This window comes from Limulus polyphemus, unplaced genomic scaffold (assembly GCF_000517525.1).
Source record: "Limulus polyphemus unplaced genomic scaffold, Limulus_polyphemus-2.1.2 Scaffold697, whole genome shotgun sequence".
NCBI classification, from domain to species: domain Eukaryota; kingdom Metazoa; phylum Arthropoda; class Merostomata; order Xiphosura; family Limulidae; genus Limulus; species Limulus polyphemus.
The window spans coordinates 257,129-268,883 of NW_013666307.1; the positions used below are offsets into that span (position 1 = coordinate 257,129).

The following is an 11,755-nucleotide window of genomic DNA, read 5'->3' on the forward strand; positions in this document are numbered from 1 at the left end:
TCACAGATATAAACTAAAATATATTATCTATTTTAATTCAAAGTAAAGAAAACGTGACGATATGAGCAAAACTTTCCAAAATCTGCAATTTGTCATACAAAATTTTATACGATTATTTTAACATCAAAAGTCCTAGAATTTGCTATCAAACTTATTTTCGTCCTTTCATATTTCCTATATTGAAACAGAAAAATTCAAAATTAGTGGCGTGAGATTTGATATACATCTTATGTACTGTAAACTATATATTTTATCAAGATACAGTACAGAGAATGCAGTTTAGATTTAATATGTTTCTGGAAAATTATGTCTTTTGATTAAACATTTTAAACTTCCTGAGTCATATCCGCTGGCACACTAGTTTAAATGAACCACATCTGCTTCTGATAAGGACCAGTATAATAATAACTACGTTACGTTCTCTTTCCAGTGATGTTTATTTACATTCTTTGTCCAGTGTTATCAACTTCTACAGAACGGCTTACTGTTTATTCTGGTTTCTACGAGCTATTACACACTAAAGACATAACGCGTGGCTTCAGAAGTCATCGTCATTAGAATAGCTGTATAACATTTTTAGAAGCCCAAGAGATTCATTAAAAGTAAACTAATGTGAGCCATCAGTAGCATCCCTAAAGTAACATATCATTGTTCTGTATGCAAGTGCTTTATGTGTGTAGAATTCTGGGATGACCAGTGTTACGCTTACAACATGGCTTTTCTGTTGTAATTTCAACTCGAGTGACTTTATCATTCGAGAAGCAATAAAATAAATACATTACGTGTTCCTTATTATTGACAAAGCGTTTGAACATTACAAAATCCTTGTTTATTTTCATTGCATCATATATTTTAGTTAAACATATTCTTATAGTTCCTCGATCATTATCTTATTCCAATAACCTACCGAGTAATATGCGTAATTTGATAGTATCATTATCCAGCTTTCTTTACCAGTTATGCAGCTAACGCTAGCTTGAATTATGGAATACAAAACATTAAACGTAACCTACGCTTCATTAACATAAACATTATTATAACACATTGTCTATAAGTTAGAAATAACTAAGTGAGCTATTATTTCAGCTTTTGACTTAACTGTTTCAGGAAGCTGAGAAACAGCTTTCACTGTTTTACTTAACAACATTTATCTACAATTACAATACAATGAAAATTACAATTAATTTTAACTCATCCGGATTAATAATATCGATAATTCTCTTATAAATTCCTTAAATTTTATATTATTTTAATATTTTATCACTAAACGTAAATTATGAAATATTTTGGTGTTACGAAATTATTTAAAGTTTATACTTTAATCCCTGTATTCTATTAGAATAAGCATTTTTTTTATTTGTTTCTGACTGATTTTTATAAATAATAATATTTTACTTATTAATAAATGCCTCAGAGAAAATATTTCTAGTAAAATATAAGTTATAAATTGTTTACTTTATATCACTATATGATATTACATTTTTATAATATTATTCTGTACTGAACCAATTGTTTTACTGTAGTTAGATAGGTTCCTCCCCAGATCAAAATTCCAAACTGAATTACTGTTTCCATCAATAGAAATAAAGAATCCTTAAGACCTGTTTAACATTTTTTTGGAAATAATTGATTTTAATGAACATCAATCCTAGTGTTTTTATGAAATACTTATTATTCTAGTTACAGCTAAAAGTTTCTATCAATTTGTAAGCCTTGTTTGTTTGTAGTTAAGCACAAAGCCACACATGGGGCTATCTATGGTCTGCCCACTGCGGGTATCGAAACCCGGTGTCTAGCGTTCTAAATCCGCAGACATGCCACTGTGCCACTAGGGGCGTTTGTAATCTTAAATATTTTAAAACATCCACTCTCTCATTCAAATTCGATGACGAGGAACCCACTTTGAGACTAATAATGCTTGGAGACGGCTTGAATGGGTAATGAAGAAAAGCTTAAATATAAGTTTAACATAACAGCAAATGTACAACGTTTCGACGAAATGTTCAACGTTTTGATGTTGACAAACCCATTCAAACCGTCTCCAACCATTATCCATTCTCTCAATTTACAAACATTTACAATTATTTTTATTTATACATCCATTATTATGAATAAATAAAATTAAATCGTTTTCATTCATAATAACTTTAATTTCTAGTTCAAACAATATACATTTTAATTTAGTTATATTAATATATAATATATTTTCTTTTTTTACAAGTAATTTTAGTTCTTCAATAATGGCAGAGGTGAATATTAATGCTGTATCATCAGCAAACATAGTAACTTTACAATTTGAAGTTAAATCATACAGTCTTCGCCAAAATGTTTGCATATTTTGTAACAAATAAGATCATTATTATTAAGTTGGAACACAAATACTCTCAGCACTGTCAAACTGAGAAATGCCGAAAACAGGGCTCATTTAAAAAGATAAAATGTCGTCAGTGTCCTAACTGTAAGTTGACATGTTGTCTTGCCCAAGTAACACGGTGATGGCAGCGAATTCTGGCTAATTCTTGCAAAATAACCATGTTTGGTCAGGATCTTATTCAATGTTCTTCTGAATACCCTGGAATGAGTGTGTTCATGCCATTCCTGTCGTAAAGTGTTGCAAGACTTTTTTCGACCTTGACGTGTTAACCTGATCAAAATATGGTCATTCGGCGTCTACCAGTAACTTTCCTGGAAAAACGTTTCCTGTAATCTGATGGCGTTTCAGGATTCTGGATGGAGTAAATTTGGAGTACCACACTGTTTGACACCCTATAACTTCTGGAATGTGCCGAAGTATGACTCTACACCAGGTAGAGAGAAACTGTCTGAACAAAGCGTTAATCTGTTTGGAGAAAAATTATACCAAAAGCACACTCTTTTAACAAATTAGGTTTGTTTTGACAAACAAATGCTCCATACAACTTATACAGACCAGAATAACAACTCGTACATGTTTGTCCGACCCTACGCTACCTTTTTCTGTTACTATTCGGGCATTTACTTTATAGCTACTCCATGCATGTAGACAATAACATCAATATAGAACAGTATCAAGATATTTTTGAACAAGACTGTACATGTCGTCTCTCTCTCTCCATATAGATATACGTTATAAGAATATTGAACAAAGCCTTATGGAACACTATATATTCTTGCATTCACAATACTAAATATATTGTTTTTTAGTTTTACAGTCAGTATTTTTTTATATGAATATGTTTAAAATGTTTTTATCCAAGGCCTCTTACCTTAGAAGTTTCATTTTATCTAATGCTTTGTATTTGGTGTGATACTGCATTAAATGCTGTCTTTAAATCTAAAACATACATTCAGTGTCTTTTATCGTTATCTAAGGACTTATAAGTATATTATATGATATTTAAGAGTGTCTCTTCAGTACTTAATCCTTCTATAAATACATACTAATTTTTAGAGATCAATATGGAGTTTACTTAAAGGTCTATCGAGCCTGCTTTTCAATATTTTACCAACAGTTCAGAAAATATTCATAATAATGAAATAGATGTATAATTTATATTATTGTTCTTATCATCGTTTTGTATGTTGGAATTACAACACTTTTTAGCTCCTCTGTAAAAGTTTATTTACTAATAGATAAATTATAATTATATACCAATCGTTCTGTAATATGATTTATACATTAAAAAAGTGTTTTCTTACTGAAATTCCATAATGCTCTGGACTTTTCGTATTTTTTTAGACTAAAAGCTATAGTTATGATATTTTTACCAGCTAATTTTACTTAAATTTTAACTTAAAACTTGATAGTAATTTTTTTCACAAAATCTTTCTCTATGTGTTGAAAGTAGTTTTTTATCAATATATGTTTTCAATGCTTCAGTGTAACCATCTGTTACCGGTATTTTCATAATTGCTACATATAAAATTTTGTTCCCTAAGTTGTCTTAAATATATATGATGTAAGTTTAAAATTGATTGTTAACCTCCTTAGCTTCACATATAAATGAAGCCTCAAAACCAAACACAGTCATTAAAGCTTCATTTATGTGATTCAAAACTAAACACAGTCATTAAAGCTTCATTTATATGCGATTCAAAACCAAACACAGTCATTAAAGCTTCATTTATGTGATTCAAAAGTAAACACAGTCATTAAAGTCACTTACTTATTAACATAGTTTGGTTCTTCTAATAAATAAATGTTTATATCCCCAACATACATATTATATTTAATTTTATTATCTCTAAATTTATTTAAGAACTCATATATTGTAAACCTGTAAGATCTATAAATAGCTATTATAGAGTTTGTTTGTTTAGCACAAAGCTACACGATTTTCAATCTGCGCTCTGTCCAAAGCGAGAAATCAAGCACAAAACTTCTCGTTAACCAACAGGGGGCCAAATAATAATTTATTATTAAAAGATAAATGTATTTGTATATAATACACTTGTTGTCAGAAACAAAGAAAATGAGAAAAATAATCCATATATTTTATTTTACATTACATTTTTAAAATTATACCAATCAAAATATAATTTAGGAAAAGACAATGGGTCTCAATTATTCTACTCCATTAACCAACGTGTGTTTGTTTGTAAATTAAGCACAAAGCTACACAATGGGCTACCTATGTTCTGTCCACCACGGGTATCGAAACCCAGTTTCTAGCGTTGTAAGTCCGCAGACATACCGCTGTGCCACTGGGGAGAGGGCTTAGCCATTTTCTCATCAACATAAGAACTATATTAAAAGGACCCAGTAAAGTAAAGTGTCAGGTGATTGATTAACCGTTTCCTAGACTGTAGTTGGTTTGACAATAACAGATTATTAATAAATAAGACGTATCGTTAACAGCAGAATTTCACAATGCTTCACTATAGCCTCGTTTCACTGCCATTGATCATTAGAGAAGGAAATTCTGATCTGTTGAAACACATAATGCATTATCCAAACTTCTTCATGAATTTAATCCCTGCAACGTATTTTATACGTAATTATTACAGCGTTTCAACAAGATCAACTTGTCAAGTAGTATGATTATTTATATATATTATATGTAACTTACGAACAAGTATCGTAAAATTGAACCTGGTTGCTTCTTAAAATCAGATATATTGAATTAGGGAGAGAAACAAAGTTGTGTATTTAGACGATATAAAACTAACCCTTGTGTACATATATATATATTATATGTAACTTACGAACAAGTATCGAAAAAGACCAATGATAAATAACACAATAAAATAGCCCAAAGTATGATCTCATAACATTGTTCTTAATTGATTGTTTTCAGTTTTCTGAAACTCCATGTATTGCTATGGAAATATTAAAGTTTTTTTATTATTCACATTTCTAGTCACAGTGCTTACTTTTCAGATTTATTTCATTTATTCATTGTTATTTCAAGCAATTTTGAGAAACTTGATTTAGTATTTTTGATGAATAGGTTCTTGCTAACGATTCAGAGTTGTAGTACAGTTTATAATTTCAGTGAGGCTTCTAAGTATAATTATACACAAGGGTTAGTTTTATATCGTCTAAATAGACAACTTTGTTTCTCTCCCTAATTCAATATATCTGATTTTAAGAAGCAACCAGGTTCAATTTTACGATAATGTAAATGTAAAGAACAAATATATTTCCACCTGTACGCTTACGATTATTTCCAGTTTCCTACCAAGCAGACTACGAGTTATCTTATGGAAGGTAAATAAAGCATTTCTCCGAGAAACGATTAGAAATCCGCTAAAAGACCCTCGAGTGTGGTCGACATGCCATTTTTACTGTCCATTTACAGGTTGCGTCATTTTTACTGTTCGTCTACAGGTTGCGTTGGACCCTTGGTTCAGCCAATATTGACGTGTGTCGCACTATATCTGGCTAGAATCGGTCAAAGTCTACACTTTTGATCTTTATCATGTGCCCTTGTATCAATCAGATCCATGAGTGTTTTGATGTGATATAACTTTATCATGTGTCCATGTGTCACCCATACCCATCACTGTTTTGATGTGATATACCTTTATCCTGTGCACGTGTGTCAACCAGACCCATCACTGTTTTGATGTGATATACAACTCTTGTAGCAAGAAAGTTTAATTGAATTCGTCGCTAATTGAGTCCTTGAATATTTCTCGACCCATTGCTGAAAATATGAGTTCATCAATCAATGTCAGGAAGCTTAATTTCCTATACACACTGTACTTAATAGCATTCATATTTTGAAAATGTGCTTTAACTTATAGCTTACATTTAAAATTTTCTCAGAGATTACATAACAATTTTCTAAGATACAATAACAGGAAACACTTTATAAACAGCATCGTATATTCCGAGCAAGTGAAGAAAAAAACAATATACAAGTGTATTGCACAAGTGTGGCTTATAAAACAAGTTTGCATAGTTTCAGAGCTCGGTTTATCCTCACTTTCTACTTTAAACAATATGCGTGTTAAATACACGATAGTTAAGAGAGGCATAAATATAACACGAAAGTAAAATCATGCCAACTATATTTTAAGACTTGTTGACTCACAACTGTTGGATTCATCAGGAAATATGATGTATTGTAAGACTGAAAATAAAAGAACGACGTTTAAGAAATATTAATGCAAATAGAATATGCGTATCGCATATGAGTAGTAATCTTTGAAGTGTGACGTATTTGAAAGTAAAATGTTAAACAAAATTAGAATAATTCGATTCTTGAAACGATATTTTGACATGTAAAGTGTGTAGTAATATTATATAAACTAGCATAGCCAAATATATTAACCAACATTCATGCATATAAACTCTACCTTTGTTTAGCAACACTACCGTTTAAACAACAACAATAATTATCACGAGGACGTTCAATTTGTATGGTCATTAAGTTTTAGCCATAAAGATAGTTTCAAAGCATGCAGTCTTAAGTATCAAAGAATTAACTTCACAAAACGTTATTTATTTTTTAATCAGTAATGTTTCAAGATAAACCATCTTGCGATAAGCTGTTGATTTTTATTAAGTTTGTTAATATTACTGTCATATCGCTGTAAACAAAAACAATCTGTTTAAGGCAGGTTAGACTCGACCACCTCTCAAAAGAGGCCAAGGTTTCTAGATGCTTGTTTTGATATGAAAGCATAGCAATGAATCATCTGTCAATATTAATTTAGCAGCACTGACCGTCCATTCGTTATCTTGATCGATAAACCTACTTTGCAGACGTCTAGGTTGTGTTTGTCAAATACGTCATTTTCCGCTCATTGGGTTTCACGTATTACTGAGAAGAAAAAAAAACTTGTTTTTTACTTTTGTATCAGAATGTCACAAATTAATATGTGTAATCAAATAAGTTCTTCATGAAAGTTTTATTAATCTGTCATTTTCTTTAGAATAGCAATGTTATGAAAACTGTATTTAAATAATGTTATTTACAAATTATCTTCACACTGTACATTCGGAAGGATAACTGAAAACCAGTTTGTTTCACTATCAATCACTATCTGTTTATTTGTTGCACTTTCAATATTTAGCAATTCTATGTTTGTTTGTTGCACTTTCAATGCTTCAGTAATTCTATGTTTGTTTGTTGCACTTTCAATGCTTCAGTAATTCTATGTTTGTTTGTTGCACTTTCAATGCTTCAGTAATTCTATGTTTGTTTGTTGCACTTTCAATGCTTCAGTAATTCTATGTTTGTTTGTTGCACTTTCAATGCCTTAGCAATTCTATGTTTGTTTGTTGCACTTTCAAGGGTTTAGCAGTTCTATGTTTTTTTGTTTCAATTTCAATGCTTTAGTAATTCTATGTTTCTTTGTTGCACTTTCAATAGTTTAGTTGTTCTATGTTTATTTATTTCGATTTCAATGTTTAGTAATTCTATGTTTGTTTGTTGCACTTTCAATGCTTTAGCAATTCTGTGTTTGACTGTGACACCTTCAATGGCTTAGAACTTCTATGTTTGTTTGTTTCACTTTCAATGCTTTCTCAATTCTATGATTGTTTCTTTATATGAAAGCCAAACTGAGCTATTTGTTGTGTCTACCAGGGGGATCGAACCACGGATTATAGCCTTGTATATTCGCAAGCTTTCCGCTATCCCACCGTGGTACAGCAATTCTCTACAAAGTACCATGCACCACAAAACTCCTGTATGTGTGAATACTAATGTGAAATATTAGTTTATGTTGATGTGTTCCAAAGTTTTATCGCCAACATGGTAGGTAGATTTATATAAAACTAAGTTTCATTGCGATACATAAAGCTTGTAAACGCTATTTACATTTCCATAGCATCAGATGTGATTATCATGTTTATACTTATTTGACGTCTTGCTAACATAAAATTAATAATAATTACAATTCACTTACTTGATCTAGTTCACAACATAACAGTCGTTGTTCATGAAAACTGATGATATAAATAGTGCCTAAACCACTATTATGGCTGTCGTATCTCAGTAAACCTGATAAGCCCTCTACGTGCGTGTGTGCATATTAAGTAAATCAGAATTGTCTTGGTATTTGGTGCCTTGTACAACACGTGTGCGTAACGGCTAGGGCGTAAGGCGTATGCATTGCTGTCCCTGATCTATAACTGTTAATCAGACAGAGGTAAACCAATTAGGAGTATTTGTCGCATGTACAGATACTCTTCATTGAATAGCGGAATATTTTCATAACTTGAGCACAATTGAGAGTTTAAATCTTTTTTCCCTTGACCCGCAGCCCAGCACGCTAACCATTACGCTATGCGTAGCCGGACAATTATCTGGTTATCTTCTCTTTTCAAGTACCTATACCATCTTTCAAACTAGCTGTCTCAAGAAAATATATTTCTCAACTTAAAAATCTTTATAAAATTGAATAGTGAAGTAATGTACTAGCCTTAATGCTAATTCCGTTGAGAATCCATTTATTTAATCATAAGTGTTTTCCATTGAGATTTTTTTTCTGTGTTATGTACTTAATTTTATCTTGAATGAGCATATTTTTTAAACGTCGTTTGAGGCTAAGATACCAGAAATATTCCTCGATTCTCCACACTCACACCGAGAATTACAAGTGTGGGTTTTGTTTTTAATTAAGCACAAAGCTACACAATGGGCTATCTGTGCTCTGCCCATCACGGGTATCGAAACCCGGTTTCTAGCGTTGTAAGTCCGCAGACATACCGCTGTGCCACTGGGGGGCACAAGTGTGGGAGTTTGCTTAATATAAAACACTTTGTGGTTGAGTAAGAGTAACTATTGTGTTATATCTGCTTTTCTAATAAATTACAATGAAGTTTCACATGCGACGAACATACAGACATTGAAAGAGAATCCGTTGTTCAATTGTCATCAAAATTTCCAAGATATAATACAATAAACTTATACGAGAATAATATGTTAGATTGTATACTTCAACATCATGTACGTTAATATTAAACAATTGTGTACGGTTCGAATTACCCAGAAAGAAACATTATAATTTCTGTGGTTGCAAGTGCATTTTTGGTTTTTATTTTATTCCTCAAGTCAAAGCAGATATAGCATTTTAAATCTGAGAATCGCTTCGTCTGTTTCAAAGCAGATATGGCATTTTTAATCTGAGAATCGCTTCGTCTGTTTCAAAGCAGATATAGTCATTTTAAATCTGAGAATCGCTTCGTCTGTTTCAACTTCAACACTGCATCTTTGAGCTTTACTGTGCCGTTAGTTTTACAAAATACTTAAACTAATGATTTCTTACACGTGATTCCAATCCCCCGTCTTTGAGGTTAACGATACCATTGTGACCATTATTTGCGTTTCACTGTCAATCTAGTAATAAACTGACTAATCTCCAGTTTAGCTGATATGTCAAATCGATTGGGATATCCTCGAATAAGTTCTTCCCTCATCCGACCTGAATTACGGTTTAACTTACTCGCTATACTTAAACCATGACATTCACAACCACATCTAAAACATTTCAAGCATGCTTCATTGCTACATCGTTTATCTTTACATTTAGGCCCGTCATGGCCAGGTGGTTAGAGCGCTCGACTCGCAATCTGCGGGTTGCGGGTTCGAATTCCCGTCCCACCAAACATGCTCACCCTTTCAGCCGTGAGGGCGTTATAATGTGACGGTCAATCGCACTATCCGTTAGTAAAAGAGTAACCCAAGAGTTGACGATGGGTGGTGATGACTGGCTGCCTTCCCTCTAGTCTTATACTGCTAAATTAGGGATGGCTAGCGCGAAATTCAAAAATCCCAACCAAACTTTACATTTACAATTTAAATCTCCATGTTAACTCTCATGGTCTCGAGTCAAGTCCAGTGACCTAGATCTCTAAAATAGTGCTAAACGTCCACTTTTCGTCTAATCAAAACAAATCAAACATTTCTGGAATGACTCTTTCTTTTGAACTCACATCAAGATGCCGGGCTGGCTCGCGTGGCAGGTGTTTCTTTAAGATGCCTTACAATGTTCTATATTTCTTAGTTTTCGATATGCTCGTTGTTATTTATAGATCTTTATTCATTTGTGAAAAGTTATTGACAGGCACGTTCAATAAAGTGATTAGTTTCTGCTAAAAGTAATTTTTATTTGTGAAAAGTTATTGATAGGCACGTTCAATAAAGTGATTAGTTTCTGCTAAAAGTATTTTCCTTTATTTGTGAAAAGGTATTGACATGCATGCTCAATAAAGTGATTAGTTTCTGCTAAAAGTATTTGTATTTATTTGTGAAAAGGTATTGACATGCATGTTCAATAAAGTGATTAGTTTCTGCTAAAAGTATTCTTTAAGTTTTCCAAAAAAGTAAAATTTCTCTAATTATCGATATCTCTTTTTACTTGAGTGTGGAATACCAGAAATTATGCGATGGGATAAGCTTTATGGCTAATAGGCTTAAGTCAATGTCTTAGAAATGAGTCATTTATAACATGCCCTCATAAACACATCTTAAGAAAATAAGTATTATCAAGATAATAGCATATGAGTTTTAGATATAAATGTATTTTTTTGTTTCTCCGTTTGAACTAGACTTCACTCAACAGACATTTCTCAGGGAACCAAAAGACAAGATGGTTATTTTAGGAGAAGATATCCTTCTTCCTTGTCGTGTCCAGAACAAGGTAGGGATGCTACAGTGGACAAGAGATGGATTCGGTCTCGGATCTGATCGTGAACTAATCGGGTTTCCCCGGTATACAATGGTTGGCAACGATGAAGAAGGTAAGGAATATCATAATCAGGTAAAAGAAAAACACACATGAATCAGTGAGGAATTTTAAATTTATATTAACACATAAACTCTTTAAATATTTTCTTTTCTATCCGTATACGTAAACATATTGAAATAAAATTATATGATTAAACGGTTAAAATTCAAGGAACTTGTGTAAATATTCAAAATATATAAAAATACTCAAATTGAATGTGAATGTGGTTGTGCACACATAGGTCAAACTAGAAGAAATTTAAATTTAGAATAAATGAACATAAGAGAAATGTTAAAAATATAAGTGAAAACTCTTCATTTTGACTCAACTGAATAACATGACGGCTAGAAATATTAGAGAAACTATAGAAATACAATAAAAATAATTTCGTCTTAAATAAGGATGAAGGGTTAGAAAATCAGAAAATATATAGATGGCGTGATATTTTTTAAATATGTAAACTACTGGTCACATGACCATAGCTTGAAAAAATAATTTCAGTAGATTTATTTGAAAAAAAAAAAGATATTTCTGTGCAGGTGACTATTCTTTACAAGTTATCAATGCCCAGCTAGTCGACGACGCGGAATTT

General features: G+C 31.9%; 1 protein-coding gene across 1 annotated transcript in view; it reads left to right on the forward strand.

Moving 5' to 3' along the window:
* LOC106460038 (irregular chiasm C-roughest protein-like) overlaps positions 1–11,755 on the forward strand; it is a 64,651-nt gene that overhangs the window by 16,785 nt on the left and 36,111 nt on the right. The window contains exon 3 of the mRNA XM_022386646.1: positions 10,985–11,176. Coding sequence (XP_022242354.1) covers positions 10,985–11,176 — 192 coding nt within the window. The remainder of the gene's footprint in view (positions 1–10,984; positions 11,177–11,755) is intronic.